At 39.7% G+C, this 19,646-nt stretch overlaps 1 protein-coding gene across 1 annotated transcript; it reads left to right on the top strand.

Moving 5' to 3' along the window:
- Positions 1 to 13,119: 13,119 nt before the first annotated feature.
- LOC133997498 (terminal nucleotidyltransferase 5A-like) lies at positions 13,120 to 18,875 on the top strand. The gene is made up of 2 exons (XM_062437101.1): positions 13,120 to 14,145; positions 15,225 to 18,875. The coding sequence occupies exons 1-2, from the start codon at positions 13,720 to 13,722 to the stop codon at positions 16,038 to 16,040; spliced, it is 1,242 nt and encodes a 413-aa protein (XP_062293085.1). The 5' UTR covers positions 13,120 to 13,719; the 3' UTR covers positions 16,041 to 18,875.
- Positions 18,876 to 19,646: the final 771 nt, after the last annotated feature.

Below are 19,646 nucleotides of genomic sequence, written 5' to 3'. Positions count from 1 at the left end.
AGGTGAGTTGTTTTATGCTGACAGAGCATTCCTAGTGATGTGCTGCAGAGTCATTGATACTACCAACGATTAAAGTCTATCCTACGATGGCCGGGAAGTGCAAAACAACATTACAAAAGTGAAACACTTTTACAAAGTTTGAGACAAATTTACATTTTAATTTTAAAATACATGCAAAATCAATACAAAATGTGTGTATGTATATGATCATGCACATAATTGTAGTAGTGCAGCCTTTAATTTAGCCTACTTTAGTTAACTAACTCAGATTATGTACATTTTAAAGCCTCAGACTGGCTGATAAAAAGAAAGTCCACAGTCCTAGCTGAAAAGCATTTATGCATTAGTCTGATATAGTCCAGGCAACAGCACAGTGTACAGTTTGCCAAAAACCTCTTGTTCTCATTTGAATGAGATCTGACATTTCTAAAACATCACCTCAGCTTGACTTCCTGACTGAGATCTAATAGTGAATATCCCACATACGCTTCCTTTACGGACATCTTTTCAGAAAGAGATAAACATCGCACACAGCTCTGAAATTAATGAAGAACATCAGTGTTATGGACAATTTGAGCTCTGTGTTTTGCTTTATGCACTGTCAGTGGAGGATTAATATTGCAGGGAAGGTCTGTTCTGTAAAATCAGAGGTGAATTTCTAATATCAGGGTGCCAACTACAGGGGAGCTAGGGGGAGCTTGGCTCAGCTCTCCTGAAAACATAATTTGTGAAATTTTGAGGGGACTCTGAAATATTGACAATATTCTATTTTTGACATGCATTTCTGTATCTTTTACATCATGGGTCAAGTGTAAAATTAGGCTATTATTCATGTATGATTCATGAATAAGGATGATTAATCACTAATTCACTTTTTTAATTTCATGTGGGTGCTGAGGTCAGTGGTTAGTAGGTTTGAGCTGAAAGACTGTGGTGTGTGTTTTTAACAGCTCTGGGCTGCACCCAACACAGATATGACCCATGATAAGATTAAACCTGTGGGAGGATGTTCTGGGGTAAACTGAAAGAGGCTTATTTTGGTTAATCAAGACTGCTGGTGAGTCTCTATTCATTGGAAAAAGGGAGGTTATGTCCATTGTGGATTGTCTACACAGGGTGAGGTTTTCACTTACAAAATCTCAAATTACCACCACTGAAGCACACATCTTATGTATGTCTTTTCACCTCAAGTATTCCACAAAAATATGTCCATTGTTTTGGCGAGTTATTTTGGAATCAATTATTGATAGTTTTGCATTTAACCAATGTTTGGGGAGGAAGAGGGTAGTAAGTTATGGTGTAGCCTACTTGTAGCACAAGTATGGCAAATACAAACAGTTGGGTAGTTTCAGTAATGTTCAATAAAGTTGGTTCCTTGTGGCTTTGATGATGGGCTGCTCGCTGGTTAACCACTTGATCCAGACTGAAAGGTAATATTTTTAATCTGTCCAATATTTTGGTTTATGATTAAACACTTGCATAACTATACTGACATTCCTGTTTGTGCAAATCAGCAAATGTTAGCATACTAACATGCAGCACAAGAATGGTGAACGTGGTAAACATGAATTAAGTTAATTCATTGGGGGCATTTTAGCATGCTGCTATCATTTTGCTGTGCTGTTCCAATTTTACTATGTCTGTTAACTTTTAGTTTTGTTCAGGGCTTACCGTTTTGTGCAGTTTATGATGAATAGCCTGCAGTTATTAGAAACATCAGCATTTTTAATCATGCGGTCCCACAAGGACATGAAAGGTATTTTAAAACATGATTAAGTAAGCTGTAATTGCAGCTGCCCTCATGTAGGTCTACTGTATTTTATTTCTACTGACTTCAGTTTGATTTTGATCACCAACACAAGAGATGCTGTGAACTCACTATCCTGCTTAAAGTATGTTAGACTTCATACACATCAAGGTGACTTAAAGTCAAATTAACTACCAAAACATGTGATGACCTTTCATTCATAACACATCTGTAGAGCCTTTATGTGACATACATGTTCTCAATTTGTAGTGCTATAATAAGCAAAGTTCTGATGAACAAGCTGCGCTGATCAGTCATCACGTTATCACTCCAACAGGAAGATTTATGCCAAATCAAAACAGATGTGTTTCTGTGGAGGCGTGTGTTTGTGGGACTTGGACGTCTGTCCTGCTCTTTGTCTTTTGTTGCTGTGCGTGTGTTTCTTCCCTCAGTTCCAGTACACGTGTGTGTGGTCCATACTTTCTGTTTAGACTTTCTCTCATGATAAGGGTCAGTTGTAATTGCTGCTGTTCTGTTTACCTTCTTCAGAACACCATGTGTCATGTGTCCACCAGGTGAATTGGTAATCCTCTCATGAACCTTAATATTGAATTGTTCATTTATTCCTAAACTAGAAAAATGGGTTTATGTCTATTGTCAAGACAGTTGCTCAAACACAGTGCTTCTTTTCCGGTTACAGACCCTAAACTGTTTTACCTCGAGAGAGTAAAAATAATTTTAAAAAGACTGTGAAGAGTAACTGGCAGTTGACAAGAGGCTGTTTTTTTCTGTACAGTACAAAACTAGCAATCCTAATAAATGAAACTATGTTTGTTTGCTCTAAACTATACAGCCAATAATATAGGGACACCCCAATTTGGGCAGCATGACAGTGGATTTGTGTGCAATGACAGGTCCGTTAACAAATGGTTTTCCCAGTTAGTGTGGAGGAACACAGACTGCGAGGCCTTATGACCCCACATCAGTGGCAAAACTCACTAATGCTGTTGTGGCTGAATAGGAGCAAATCCTTGCAGTCTGGCTACAAAATCTTACGGAAATCCTTTCCAGAAGGATGGAGGCCATTGTGGCAGTAAATAAATGCCCATGGTTTTGAAGAGTTAAATAATCACATGCTGTATGGGTGTAATGTTGCATTTCCACATGTCATCTGTCATCCACCTTGCTAGTAATGGCTCTGTGGATATTTGCAAAAAACTCATGAAGTTGATTAAGCCATCAACAACGTGTTTCACTGGAGTCACAGGCAATTAGCTAACTCCTGCCCTGCAAAAATGGAAAGTTAATTGAATCCATATTTGTCCGTAGCAAAAATTCATTAGCCATGGATCTGTAGTTTTGATGTAATTATAATATCTGACATCTTGGAAAATAAAGTCAGCACATTACATTGATACCATATGCACTAAATGTATTCCATAAATTGAATTTTTGAGGGGAAAAAAACGTATTTCTTATTTATTTCTTTCCTTAGAAACTAATCCAGGATGAAAACCAGTTACTTTTGGTTACTGTTTTTTGTAAGAAGGTTGGATGCCTTTTATCCAATATTTGCCTTAGACAGATTCTTGCTAAACTGCATTTTGTCTAGGGTGCGGCACTAAATAACACGTGTTGTGACCAGGATTATGAGGATTTACAGTGACACTAGTGACACTGCCTCATATCATCTGTGCTAAACTTGTATCAGTGTAAATCAGGGGCAATTTTGTTGCACAGTAATCTCGTGTCAGACTCAACGCCCTCTAGCTAGTGCGGTAAATCCCTCAGATTAGGAGGCAATTTAGCAGAATATACACACACCCCTTCGTATTCCCAGAGCATGTTGCTTCGGTTTCAACACATCACAAACACAGAGTGGATGGCTGACAATTTCAATCACCTTAATTAAACTTTAATGTTTAAAGCACAGCCACATCTCTGTTATACGTGTCTGTTAACATGATAATGTGCTTTAAGACTGGGTTGTGGAAGAATTGGCACATTTGATGGTTATTATGAGTTGTGTTCTGCTAGCTAGCAGATGGCTAAAATATAAATAACTGACTTCATGTATAACCAACAATGATCTATGTTACCAGAATTAGTCCTTCTCTTTTTTCTTTTGGCTTTTTCCCCGGTCTTTGTGTTTTGCATTTGTGTCAGACCATGCTGTAGACTTTGACATCCTTCCGGCTTTGTTAAATAGGGGGATTCACTGTTTTGGAAGTGCAGAAAGCTCCACTCAGTCATTTGACATAGTCAGAGACAGTTTGGCAATGGTCAGGCTTCATACTAAATACATAATGACACATGGATAAATCATCCGACTACGGTATCAACAGTATGTTTTTCTCTTTCTTTATTGTCTTTGTCTCCGTCTGGATCCATTTGTACAGAAAAAATAGTTAGTTCTGTTGCCATGCTGCACAGCACACAAACAACTGGATTTTTATTTGTTCATAGATGACATCTTTATGTCCTCCCCTCGTTCTGTCCTTACGCATGAGAGCCTCAACTTCTCACAATTCATATTAAAACTACTCACAAGCTTAAGAGGCATGGTTCTATGGATGTCAGTGTTGGGTCGTTGGTCACTAGGTTCATTGGTCAGCCAATCACTTTAGTCCAGAATGAATTATCGCAACACCTACTTGATGGATTATAATGAAATTCTGTTCATTATCCCCAGAGAATAAACCCCAAGAGATTCACATATATGGTTTTGAGTGAGTTGTCTTAACAACTACAGGATGTATTGTCCCCTCAGAATGAACAGTACTATCTGTGATTACCCTCTGACTTTACACATAGTGCCATCATCAGGTCAAAATCTCAGTTTGTCCAATATTTTAGTTTGTGACTAAATACATGCAGAACAAAGGGCATTTCCATGAGACATTAGCTAGTGTTTGAAAACAATACATATTACACAAAGACATAGGAGCATGTCCAGCAGCTACCGCTTCTTTAATTTTAACACATGCTAAAAGTGGAAGTCCGCCAACATATCCTGCTCCACAGTTACTCAGAGGGACACAGTAACCCAGTAAAACACAGGACGGTCTGTTACAGCATTCTCATTGTGAACATGTCAGCAATTAGCTCAAAGCACACTGTGCCCAAGTTCAGCCAAGTGTAACTGTAATCTTTAGATTGTACAGATGGAGGAATGAAATTACAGTAGAGAACAAAACGCCATGTTCTTTACACTGGTGACAGAGATGCGTGAACTGTAGCTGACTGAAGCCTTGTAGAAACAATAATAATGAAGTGAAATAACATGCAGCTGTTGATGTTAATCTAGCTTTTCATGTTCAAATGATCAGGTTTCACAAAAACACCATCAACCATCTGGAAGGAAATTTTGATTGATTGAATTGTGAGACATTTATATTGCCCTGAATGTTTTGCAGCTTGATAAAAGTATGATGGAATAAATACTTGTCTGGTGATACTTAGAATGTGAATAACTAAATCACATTTTCAATCAGCTGTTGGAACGTGAACTAATTCAAGGAAATTCAAGGTCAGTTCAACATGTACTGGGAAACATGTGCCAAAGTCATCATCTAATTATTTTTGATGTAAGACATTCCATCCGGTGTAATTTCTCGCCACACACACACACACACACACACACACACAGACATAGACAACCTTCTCTGACCACAGCTATCCTTGAAGTGCCTTCTCTCTGTGCTCCAAAGGAAATTCTCTGATTATAAACACTCAGCAATTATTTATGAGGCAACAACAAAGAATGCAGTCCAAAAAAAGCTGTTGCTATTACACAGTCCAGAAACTGAATGTTTCTAACAACTTTGATATGAATAGCTGAAGAGTCAATCATGACAGAGCATCTGATTTTCTGACGAAGATCTTTGAACTTGTCCAAAATCTTAAAAGACTCTAACCATTTGAATAAAAAAAAGAAATTATGTCTGCTGCTTGATAAAAATAAATTATTATTTGGGGCTTTTTATTTAGATAGTAGCTGGCAGAGATGCTGACAGGAAACAAGGAGAGAGAGGGGGGAATTACCTGCAGTATAGGTCCCTGGCTGGATTTGAAGCAGGGACGCTGCGATGTGGCATGTGCTCTGACCACTCAACCACCAGGGCACTCCAGACAAAAATAAAATAAGTGTAACTTCCCATGCAAGTTACTCTTCTGTTATCTTGTTTCCATAAAAAAACCTTGCTCAATTTGTACAACATGAACCAAATTGAAATCATTTATATTTGGCCATAATTGATACATACTTTCAATTAGTTTATATTTTCAAACTAAATACATGTAATATTAGTTTCATGTTGTTTAAAAAGAGAAATGAGACATGTCATTTCTAGCTGGATAGGAAATAGAATCAAGTTCATAATTATTTTTATGGAGAAGCAGATGGAATATTTTTGCATCCAGATGGTTAGAAGAGCATTTGAGGGTGCTGGGTTTTCAAACATTTTGTGCCATATGTGTGTTATATAGTTTGTTAAACCGGCATCTGATCCCTCAGATGTTTTGGATGCCCCTTTGATTATATCATTTACTGATTCAATAAATACCTTTCTGAGTAAACAAAAGACACAAGCAAACAGCAAAAGTGCAGGCAGGAACTGAGGAGAGAGAAGAGGGTTGCGAAAGCTAAAAAAAGGCAAACCATTTCAATATGAAGCACAGTCCTGTGTGAGAAGCAGGCCATGGAAGCAAAGCACTCTCATGTGAGGTAAATACAGAAAGCTGTGGTCAGATCAGAGTTGGATGGGCCTGTGTTGCTGGCTAGATGATACATGTCGTCTGCTAGGCGGTGATGTGGTCCTCTGAGACTTGAGTTAGCTATTGTATTTCAGGCACTTCATCATCAATCCAACTCTGCTCCTAATGTTTTGTTTATACTTTCCAACCCCATCTCCCTCCTCCTCTTCCCCACCCTTCCCTCATGTCCAACTCATCATCCCTCCATGCTGACTTCTCCTAATTTTACTCCTGTCTCTTCATCCAGAATCTCAATTACATACCAGACAGAATTTCTCTCTTTTCACCTCTCATTCCTCTTCCCTCCTAGCACTCCAAGTTGCAGCTGCTGGTGGAAGTGAGAGAAGTGCACCTTACCCTAAATCACCATTCACCAAGGTAATTTTGTAAAAGATGCCTCGAGACAGAATAGGAGTCGAGCTCCACCTTAAACCTTTCATGACAGAGTGAAGAGCCAAATGACTGACCATGGTGCAAAATTGCTGCCACATCACCTGCAGCTGCAGCTTGCGCAGGGCTTCATTAAACCAAGTCGGGATGGATTTCCTTCAAGATCTCACCACTAAGATTCTCTTTGTTACTCTGGAGCCAGACACATGCTGCTCTTACAAAACGTTTTCTCACTTGCACAAGCTATCTTGCACATAAGATAAGATGACATCAATAATCAATAACCCTAACGGTGGTCTCAGAAATGTGCACTCCAACAACTTTCAAAGGTATTAATTTCTACTTTTGCATCATTTGTGGCCATGAAGAATTCTGGAGATTAAAAAAAAGCTGAGTTTAACCAATCATTTGAGTCATCATCCATCCCACGGACAGGGAACAGGCAAAATTATGAGGAGTTGCTATGGCCACATAATAATGCTGACACATGTCTCACCAAAACAGTTAAACAAAGAAAAAAACATAAATGTTCTATTGCTGAGACACAAAGGTCATACAACATGGATGATACAAAGATTTCCCACATACTGTATATCGAATGTCAGCATTATTACAAACAGATCAAAAGATGTGTCTCACACTAAATCACTCTGCACATATGTGCACATAAGAGATGCTTTGAGTGACTGATAACAAATGTTGCTGATTTTGTCATAGTTGCATGTACTGTATCTAATTATCGCATCTTTTTTTCAAAGCAATACAGCTTTTAATAACAGCACATTGAAGGACAAAATGACCTCACTTGGCTCTTTAATGACACTGTTTACCATACACAGCTGTTCATTTGTACATTTCTGTACAGTCTGGAGTGTGGGAAAGTGAGAATAAGGGAGAGGAGAGATGTAAAGTGTGTGTGTACTGAATTACAGTAGGAAAAGAGCACCACCCAGTGTGATGGAAAAGGAACTTTTCAACAGTGAGATGTAAAGTGAGAGATGCAAAGCATGTGTATACTGAACTACAGTACAAAAAGACCACCACCCAGTGTAATGGAAAAGGAACTTTTCAACAGTGTGTCCAGTACGACGTGGGCTGTTTGCTATAATCCAGCAGATGGCCCTACAGTTCCTTCATGTTGCGAGTGTGACCTTTGTTGAGACTATTTAGGGGTTTTCCAGCTTCTCCATGAAACTGAAAGAATGTATGATGGAGGTAAAAGTAAATTTCCCAAGAATAAGTTACTAGAACTTATTCACATTGTGTTATGCTCTGCGTGTTTAAGAGCATTACAAAGTATTATTATTATTGTAATATTATCATTTGATTGTATTTTGCACTGTCTACAATATTTCCATACAGGAATACTGCCTGGGCCATATAGGTTTAACCATATTAACTTAAGAATATTAATCATATACACATAAAATTGAATTAGTGATTTTAAAAAAATATACTAACACAGAACTGTTTTTGAAAAGGAACTGAAAATTAGTAATAAAGTATAAGATTCTCCTTGAAGCTCTTTATGTTCATGTTCATTTTTTAAAATTAATTTGACACAAACCAGTTATAACATAAACCTGGAGCTTTTGGGGCTGACAGCAGTTAGCAATTAGCCTGGCTGGAATTGGATGTTACTTTACCCCATGTTTTGTTTGAATAAACATTTTCAGATGTCTAAAATGATTAAGTAATTTGCAAGGGGAAAGTACGCAATAAAAATGTCTATCCTATTAATCTCACAACCCTCATGACCCCTTGCAGTAGCCCTTACCCCAGGTTGAGAACAGCTGGTTTGACTCTGTCTGATGATGATATTATGATCATTACCTGCCACTTTTTAGCTAATGTGTTACCAACATGACTGCTTGTAAAAGTAACCTCTTGCCACAGCTGGGGGGTCAGGAGTAAATTCTCATTGTGCATGTGTGCGTCTGTATGCCTGTGCATATGCAAAAGAGATCACAGAATGTATCAGTGTGGTCTTGACATCTCCAACCACACAGATATCACACAGGAAGTTTAGTCACAGATAGAGCAATTCACTTCTTGTTTATTTTTGTCACTGCATTTGCTGTCATTGTGACAGGTCAAGAGAGCAGAACATTATGTTAAAAATGGGGGAAAATAGTGCTGAGTTGACTGAGTTTCATTTCATGGAGTGTTTTTGTTCACATAATAGATTAGATTATTTAGAGATGAATTAAACCTCTTTATTCTATGCTGCATTTCATTTATGTGTGTGTGTTTCCTCTTGAGTAATACATGTCTGTAAACTTATGTGCATGCTCAAGTCTAATCAGACAACTATGAGTGTGTTAATTGGGGATAAATGCAGAAACAACATCTTGCACAAGTTGAATTACAAGCGTGTATTTCCCTGAAATGTCTGCATTTTGATGCAATCTTGCTTTTACCGGGCCGTGTCTCCCTTCACATACATTACTACTAACATGCTCACACACTGCACCTTTTAGGAGCACTGCAGCATGGCTTACAGTGCAGGGCACGTCAGTGAATCTCATTAGTGGCTGTGGAAGACTTTAGAGGGGGCTTACACTATTGAGCATACTCACCAAGGTTGGGTGGGGTCAACAAAGGTCTTGTAGCGAGGTCAGGTTTAAAACTGATTGGAAATGCTGTTGAGATTTGTCTTTGGCTGGATATAGTGTCATTAGCTACTATGTGCTTTACATTTACTGTAAATATGTTAAAGGGCAGTGGGCTGCACACTGAAAAAGTGAATTTCATGCACACTAGCAGAAACAGGAAGGTCAGTAATTATATGCAGATGATTCATTACTTGTGCTAGGGTGTAAATTAACAGTTTAACGGCATGAACCAGTATAGCACAGTTCTTTCTCCAACGCTGACTAACTATTAACACTTTACAAATGTGCAAATTCTTATATAACAAGTGCCGTATGAAAGCAGACTGAAGTTACAGGTTCCCAACTTGAAATACAACCAAAAGCAACCAATATTGTAATGCCATAAAATGAAATAGAGTAACACAAAAATATTTTAGGAATACAGGCATGCAAGAGAAATTGTAGCAAATAGCAAGTTTTCTTCACTAAAGGAGGTAGATATAGTGTGGGACTGAAAGAGAAAAGGTATTTCTTAAAGGAATAATTTGACATTTTGGGAAGCTCGATACCACTCTCATGTTTGAACAACAAATATCAAAGTTACTAGTTAGTTATAATAGCATAAAGACTTGAAAACATGTTATATCTTGATTGTATCTTGATTATATAATCCACACAAAAAATGAATTGTAAAAAAAAAAAACAGTGCTATGATTTTATGAGGAGTTATGGGACATTATTTATTGGCTGGACGCAGTGCCTTCCTGTAGTTTTGTCATCGCTGTGACGTTGCCGGACAACCAGTGAAGACTCAGGACAGAGCCAGGCTAGCTGTTTGCTGCTTTTTTCCGTCTTTATACAGATTACCTGCTGCTGGTGCTAGCACCATATCTGCCGGCCTGACATGAGACAAAAGTATCTCATGACAGTTTGTGAAATAGTCACGAAATTTAATCTATCGATATGTGTACAAGAACACAACATCTTCCCATCTAGCTCTCCCAAGAAAGCCAAATAGTGTATTTCTCAAAATGTCGAACTACTTATTTAATGGAGCCATTGTTTTAAAATCAAAGACAGGAGTCTGTTGTCATGTTTTTTCTCTACGTTTCCTCTCACAGGTGACAAGGTATAGAGCAGTGAAAGGAAGTGCAGGAGATGGTTTTTACAAAAATTGTTAGTTTGATAGTTAGCCCCAAAATAAAAAAAATATTTCCCTTCATCAGCTGTAAAATACTTTTTTTCTTTCTAGTCTACAACAAATGGAATCTTGTTTCACCCACTAAAGGAAATCCAGACAAAATAATAAAAATAAGAGAGGTGTGAGCAGTGAGGTGGGAAAGAGAAGGAGGAAGAGTGCAGAGGCGCGTTCGACTAACGGGCTCACGGTAATCTCTTAATGAACTTCGCGAGGAGGAATAGAGTAAAAGGGGATGGAAAAGAGGATGAGGAAAAACAGGAAGAGTAGGATGGGATAGAGTGAGAAATAAGGGTTTAAAAGTAAAAGATGGGGCTTCATGGAGTGAAGGTGGAGTAGCATGTGAATACTGTAATGAGACATTTTGGGGCAAAAAAGTGTCTGTCCTCTCTTCCTGTTTTTGAATGAAACAAGGTTTCAGTTACTGTCGTGATCCTGAGTACAGTAACTGAGGGACGTCTACACATTCAGAAGTGATGCACAGACAAAGTGATGCACAGACAAAGTGATGTGGAAAAAAGCTGAATATCACAATGAATAACCACACGAACATAAGCTGTACACAGTCACATAGACATGCAATACATGAATGTGAAGTTCAGCATGCACTAATTTGTATCTCTTTGTGGAGATCAGTTTGGAAGCATGACAAGGGGTCTGTTTGAAATACCCTCACCAATCCTCTGATGTCGTCAGACACTGGAAACCAAGCCGGTGTCATCCACTTGACAAGTCAAAGGTCGGGTAAGTACCTGCTTCATGATAAGAATCCCAGGCAGTAAGCCTGACATTGAGCCTGTTGGTGAATGGGGAAAGTTAGGAGTGTGACTGACCTGCTGTCAGCCTACAGAGCTGCATGGTCTGTATCTTCAGTGCTGCAATATTGATACCAGATTGTACGTAATCTCTGATTAAGTTTCATGTTTGAGTTCCTCTAAAACGTATTATCAGTTAGATTTTTTTTTTGTGTGACATATATTTATAGTCATGCACCATGTCGTATTGTGAAATGAAACAAAGCATTGATATTGATGCATGTGATGTTATGCTTTATGTCTATAAGGCAATGTTTTATCAAAATATACTCCAAATAACCGGCAATCATGTATTTCCTGCTCAAAATTGTCTTTCAGCTTTTACACAAAATGTGAATGTGTGGAGAGATTTTATGAAAACATACCCCATGAGTTTAGGTAGTGTTTGCCTCAGTTATTATGTGTTTAACTATTTACAGCAAATGACAACTGACAATTGTTTGTCCTTTTACAATTTACAGTCTTTCAGATATTGACTATATCAAGTTTTGTGCATGCACAGCACACCCTAAAATGGCAATAAAGTGTCTCTCTGCGCAAGCCTGTGTGTGTCTGTGTGAATGTGTATGTCACTGCACATACAGGGTAATCTGCAGTAAGCTGGTTTATGGGCTCGTCTGCAGTGACGCAGATATACGTGCCAAGCTCTACACTAATAGATTCTTCATGACAACTAACCTGCAAAGGTGTCATGGCCTATACCATACATACTGACAAAGAGGGCCATGCATGACAAAAACAGTCATCATGAGCACAAAGAATGGGGATCACTTTAATTGTTAATTAGATACAGATTATTAGATCTGCATACAGTACAGGTTCTACACATGTGCATGTCTTCTGCACATTTGCTGCAAGTTTGCAAAGTTGCAAAGAGAAGAGTTGTTGCACACACACGTCTGCAGGGCCAAATATGGTGGGTGAAAACCACCCATTGAGGGCGTTGGGTTTACATGCACGCCTCACCTGTGAACGTTCAACACTTTGGAACAAGTAACTGTAATATAAGAGAAACATTATTTACATATGTGATGCTGCTATACAGAGTAAATTACAACCGACCAACTGGTTGGTCTACATGATTCTGACAAAACAGCACCGTATATCAAGTGAAGACTGATAGGATGCAGCAACTACATCTTATGAATGGAGCTCATCACACTGTTCTTAACCTTAGAACATATTGGTAGTATTAAGATAGCCATACGAATGTCTGAGTGAGTTTAATCCTCGTTGGCACTGATGATGAGTTGGTCTACCTACCCCTATTGGTAATACATATGTAGGACAAGTGCGGGTGCTTGCATCGCTGCTAAAATAGTGCTGAAACAAGTGGGGGTTTCGGGAGAATATGGAGATCGATGTTTTGGTTTAGGGTTCCGCATCTAGTCCGTCTCTTCTCTCATAACGCCTATTCTTCAGACACGCCTCAGTCTCCAAAACTTGCAGCCACTCATAGTTACTATGGGAAGCGGCGGCAACTATTAGTAGGCGTGGGCTGTCAATCAAACCGACCCGCCCCAACGCTTTTCAGACGGGGAGCATTCGTTCCACAACTTCTCCAGCAGCTGTGGGTTGAGACCTCTGTGGCATCACACATTATCAGCGCGAGACAAACGGACAAAATGTGAGGGATAAGAAAGCATACACCACTTTCTCAAAGTAGGTGTACAATGGAAAAGTGTAGCAGTCCTAAAACGGCGAGCAAAGTTGTTATTATCCAGAGGAGATGCGCAATCATCTGTGCGTAAAAGTGAGCCACAGCGGGCAGAAGAAGTAAAACCTCTGCGGTGGATGAAACGTTTTATCGGATGTGATGGATGCGTCAGAGAACCTTTGGGGCGTAACAAAAAGCGGACACTGTGGGGAACAAGCATTTTGACTGTTAAAGTTGATGTCTGCTTTCCGGAGTTTGGCGACAGGGTCGGAGCGGAGCGCGCAGAGGGGCAGCAGATGCTGGACAGTGACTAAGCCTTACGGCTGGGAAGCTCAAGAATTTAATTTGTTTGGACTGCAGACTTTATGTAAGAAGTAGGACAAGTATAACGCCGCCCAACTAGTTCTTTCCGTCATGCGTGAAGACGCTTCTTGTTGTTATGACAGACATCAGCGCTGAAGGTTCAATTCTACAGAAAAGTTATAGCTAGCTGATCCCACAACTCCTGAGGGAGTTAGTGGAAAGTTTGGTCGTTTACATTCTACTGTCTACCTCTCATCAAGATGGAGGAGAATGTGGTGTCTGCAGTGGCCGACAGCTGCTCGGACGGGGAGAGCATCAACCTCAGCGTGCTCAACTGGGAGCAAGTGCAGCGGCTGGACGCCATCCTCACCGGCTCCATCCCCATCCACGGCCGGTGGAGCTTCCCCACTCTGGAGGTGAAGCCACGGGATATCGTCAAGGTGGTCCGGAGCCGCATGGAGGAGAAGCGGATACATGTCCGGGAGGTGCGACTGAACGGCTCTGCTGCCAGCTACGTTCTTCATGAGGACAGCGGTCTGGGGTGGAAAGATCTAGACCTAATATTCTGCGCCGATCTGAAAGGAGAAATGGAGTTTCAGATAGTGAAAGATATAGTTTTGGACTCTCTTCTAGACTTCTTGCCGGAGGGAGTGAACAAAGAAAAGATCACACCAGTGACCTTAAAGGTAGTATATGACATTTTTACATATGAATATTGTATGATTTGCAAAATGAAATTTACATTTTGTCTCAAACTTTCAAACCAGGAAAGACAGAGCACATTTTGTATAACTTCCTCCTCATCTTCTTTAAATGTACTCTTCCTTACACTCTGCTGAAGTTTTGTGCATTTTCCAGTCAGTGCATGCATTCCCAGTGGGCAAAATGCACCTTTATATACAGTGCAACGTTTATGAATACAATTTAGAAATAGAAAACAAAGACCTGCCCCCAGTTCATACAACTAGCACAGAGATATAATCCGTCAAATAGTAAAAAGGTTGGTTTCCAATTCAAAGAGGATTCTGTCTAATCCAATTGGAGTCGGATCCACATTAATCAGTCGGCCCTCAGTTACCTGGATACCGAGGACTACCCAGGCTACTAATGGCCCACCAACAGATGTGACCAGCAAAACATCAGAGATTAAATCAAGATGTTTATCTGGTGCAAATTTGGTGCACCAGAGTGCCTGGTTGTTCAAAACCTGCTCAAACTAACACTAACATGTATATCCAGAGGATCACCGTATAATACATTTCTCCTTGATTAGCAGCTGTAGAATGCTTTACAGAGTAATAAGATGAAGAGGTGTTCATCTTATTAGTATGAACTAACATTATATTATAGTTTTGAAAGGAGAAAAAAGCACAGTTAGGTAACACAAGAGGAGGCTGCGGGCCCCTGCCAGAGGAGAAAAAACTGAGACATATTCTTCTTAAAAAGGTCAAAATAATTCTGGTCCAATATACCCTATTATTTGCACTTATGTGTTCAACTGACAGATGGAGTATGGAGAAAAAAGTGTTGGTAGATAAAATGTTTTTAATATAATGACGTGCGCATTCTGCAGTTACAAGTTTGAATATAAAGGGTTTACATCAAGGTGTTTAAGCTCTTTATTCTAAGTGTCTTTAATTTTTTAAAATTCAGTTTTCCCTGATGGACACTTGAACCTGTAAAAACACGAGATGCAATGGACATGCATAGATCAACACCTTTATTACCAGTCTGTGATAGCTAATGTTTAAATTGTGTTTTTCAGGAGGCCTATGTGCAAAAGATGGTGAAGGTTTGCAATGACTCAGACCGCTGGAGTCTCATCTCGCTTTCCAACAACCGTGGAAAGAACGTGGAGCTCAAGTTTGTGGACTCTCTTCGACGGCAGTTTGAGTTCAGCGTGGACTCCTTCCAGATTCGCTTGGATTCACTTCTACTCTTCTATGAGTGCTCTGAGCACCCAATGGCTGCCACTTTCCACCCTACAATCCTTGGGGAGAGTGTCTACGGTGATTTCCCCACCGCCCTTGATCACCTGCGCAAGCGCCTCATTTGCACAAGGAGCCCCGAGGAGATCCGAGGCGGGGGCTTGTTGAAGTACTGCCACCTGCTGGTGCGGGGTTTCCGCGCAGCCTCTGATGCTGAGATGAAACTGCTGCAGCGCTACATGTGTTCACGCTTCTTCATAGACTTCCCTGATGTAAGCGAGCAGAGGAGAAAGCTAGAGTCCTACTTGCAGAACCACTTTGTGGACCTGGAGGACAGAAAGTACGACTATCTGGCCACATTGTACGATGTGGTGCAGGAGAGCACGGTGTGCCTGATGGGTCACGAGAGGCGCCAGACGCTCAACCTCATCTCGTCGCTAGCATTGCGAGTCATGGCTGAGCAGAACGCCATCCCCAATGCTGCCAATGTCACCTGCTTCTACCAACCGGCTCCTTATGTCTCAAATGGCAACTTCAGCAACTATTACGTAGCGCAGGTTCAGCCTGTCTACTCCTGTCCTCCCTCGCCTCATCAGCAGTACCTTCATCATTCACAACATCCCATGTATGCCACCTGGTTGCCCTGTAACTAAACTTTGTGTACATTCATTCGCTTTTGTGTAACCGGTGGGATTCATGCACCTTTAAAAGGGATGAATGATGCCATTTTTTATTTCTTCTTTGAAATGGGAAATTGAGGGAAATGAGAAAAGGAAACACAGGAGTCAAAATTGGGCAAATAGCGTACATAAAAGAAGAGAAGAAAAGAAGGAGGGGAAATGAGGACAAGGAACATGGATCAAAGAAGTGGGCCATAGAAATGCTTTTCCCTGGGGTATGGTGCCACAGCGGGAGGAGCTGAGCACACAAGGAGACAAGCCAATGAGAGAGGCTGACCCATCAGTTTTCGGGTTCTTGGTAGAGCAAACCACAGGTTGAGCTCAGCCTTGGAGAGACCAACAGCCTGGATATGATGATATGTTCCTCATGTGTTGTGAGTTGCAGCTCACAGAAACTGGCCACTCACATTTTTAATGATGAACATGTGAAATTGTTTGGAGAATGTGGGTCATTCTCCAAACAAAAAACCAAAGCAGACACTCACATACAGCTACAACGAGTAATAGAGAGATAAGAGGACACAACCAAACCCATATCACGTGCTGAAGATATTGATTCATGGTCAAATAACAGTGATCTTCTGACCTTTCTATGTGCACTGTTGTGTAGGACTCCAATTTCCGCAGACAATGCAAAATGAGGAACTGGATACTGTTTACAAATCCAAAGTTCTACTTTGAAAATAATACACAAGAAACAACAAAACAATGCATGCTTTATTTCTGTACAGGAATAATTTTCTTTAAGTGCCTCGATAAATCTGAAAGGGAAGAGATATTTTTGTGATTCTTTATTATACAGAACTGTTAAGTTGTCTAATTGGCAGTACTGTTTTCAAGGTGATAATGAATGTATTGTGGAACAGAGAGTTTACCTATGCTGAGTAAGGTCTCTTATACTGAGGGATTGTTTTTTAAACCAAATTATTTTTTGACAATGTTTAGTAGAAGTCTCAACTTGTATCTGCAGTCCTGCTGCACATCCTGGTTACCAAAGAGGAAGTAACAAAATTATCTCATCATCTACAGAGAGAGAAAGGGGGAAGGCAGTGGTTGGATAAAAACATGCTTACACCAGTAAAACAGATGGTTGTACAGAATGGATACGAAGAGGGAGAGGTTTGTCAAAAATAGAGCAAGTGTGAGAACGTGGCTGGAAAGTCTCTGGAAAAGCTCTAAATTGCAGTTTTATTGACACCGTTGATGACCAAAAAGCTGTTCATTACATACAGAAGATAATATAAATATCTATGGGGGATGACATGCAACAAATAGAAATGTTTTTGAAATGTGTAAAAAAAAAAAAAAAATGCCTATTAAGATTTCAAAATGTTATTTCGTTACGTGACCCTTTATCAAAATACATTTGAGCCATATGCTGACGTGGAACAAATTGAAAGGTGCCCTGTGGATTTTCTCAAAACTAAAATACATAGTGTGTGTCCCTGAGGTATAACAAAACGTGCTGAAGCCACTTCTTTATTCTCTTCATAAAACATTTGTAAAATGTAAACATTGTTTAAGTCCATGTTTGCTAGCTTGCAGTCTTCTTCTTTACTGCCATTGTTGGCGTATTACCATGCTTTGTGCATTACTGCCATTCATGATACAAATTCACTGGTATGAAAAAAAACACTCTTTTTGTGTGAGTAGTCAAAAACCCTATAGGGCACCTTTAAATTTCAAATTTATGACAAACAGAAAAGTAAAGCAAATATGTTATGTGTTTGGAATACATTCTGAAACAGGGACAACCACTTTTATAAATTAACACTGGAAAGATTAAATACATTTCATTCATTTAAATATCTTCTACTTCATCTTTAATATTTACTTTACATAGTTTGAACTCAGTCAAAGAGATGTGGGCTTCATGAAAAAAGAAAAACATCTTTCCATGTGTAAGACAGAAAATGATACCGATCAAGAGAGTGAGTTAGATGTGCATCCTTGTTATGACGTCTGCTAATATCTGCAGACCTCACAGAGATCTAATGAGCTGTTTGTTTGTCATAATGGTGGAGATTGGATTGTGTTTTCAGTGATGTTGCAGCAGAGTAACTTTTGAATGGACAGGCGTGCAAGTGCACTCCTAGAAGAGTCAGATACTCAGCAGAGGAGAACATTACAAAATGTTCCACATTAAGCCAGGAAAGGTTCAAAGATGATGAATGGTGATGAATATAGGCCAATATATATTTCATCTCTCTTTTTCTGTTTTTATGGAAAAGAATCAGAGTTTGAGATATGTGGAAATTTGGGCTGCATATGCAGTTGACAGCTGTCAAAGTTGTATCTCCTCCTAGCATGAAAAAGTACCAAACAGAGAGGAAATAATGTTAAAAATGTAGAAAACAGACAAAGACAATCACGGAAATATTTGGACAGCAATAAGACAGAGTTGAGAGTTTTGTATTATCACAAAAACAAAAGGTGTAGAAGTCATATTTTTTAAGTGCAAGATCTTCATCATATTCTCGCAAACTTGTCAGATCTCATATTTTTCTATCAATCTCTATTTTTGTACAGTTTGGGCTGATGTAGCAGGCAGATCCAAAGCTGTGTTTTTGAGTCTAAAGAGTATTTTTTTTCTTGTGATGTGTGCAAATTTGTTTTTATTTGGCTATGCCGATTAACTTCATTATCATCGTATGTGAGCTATTTCATATGGATTTCTGTTGCTCCAAAGAGATTGTTTAACTGTTCCGTATGTGTTTTTAACTGCAGTCCCGTTTGGACACAGAAATAATGATCTGATAATGTGTTCAAGATGACAAACTTCATAATTAAAGAAAGAAAAAAAAGATAATCAGACATAAGTTCTTCTGGTCAGTTTTTTTCATGATCACTCTCATCACACATGCTACAATCTGTTACAATAATCTCTATAATGGTTCTTTGACGTTTCACATTGTGCAACTACAGTTCAGCCAAGGTAAAGGGGGGAAAAAGCTGTTATAGTTAGATTTGGTGCCCAGGCTTTGATAGATACAGGAAAAGCCCTTATCAGGTCAGCATCCCCAGGTGCCCGCACAGGCTCAGTGGGTGCGACTGATGCTGCCAACAAGTGACAGCTGAACGTGACGGGATTCCCTTCCAAGAGACGTCACCAACGGGCGTCACCAACGGTCAATTGCCGTCAGTGTGCCCATTTGCCAGACCTCATTAGCAGTGAGTCAATTTGCAACAGCAGGCAGATCATATTTATGCTCAGACTTTACTACCAGCAGTGCCATGGTCTCCAGAGACACATGGTAACTGACTGAGTGGATAGGCTCCATGTCTGCATCACTTTAATGCCCGGAGGCCTCAGCCTCCAGATGTCACTTTCCCTGCTGACACTGAGAAAACAAATATTTTACTTTCTTTCATCTCTTTTCTTTCTTCCATCTGTCTCTTTGTCACTCTGCTTTTTTTCTCTTCTCTCTACCTTTGACGTTAACCTTATGTCTTTGGCCAACACGCTGCCTTTAATAAGCTTCTGATATGTGCAACTCTGATGTCACTTGTGTCTGGTTGGTCTGTTTTCTCACTGTGTCTTTTGAACACACAGCTTTTTGTCATTCATGCCCCCTGTTT

The sequence above is a fragment of the Scomber scombrus genome, chromosome 17 (assembly GCF_963691925.1).
Source record: "Scomber scombrus chromosome 17, fScoSco1.1, whole genome shotgun sequence".
NCBI classification, from domain to species: Eukaryota; Metazoa; Chordata; class Actinopteri; order Scombriformes; family Scombridae; genus Scomber; species Scomber scombrus.
Note: the sequence above shows the minus strand (reverse complement) of the source record. Positions and strands in the feature narration are given on the sequence as shown.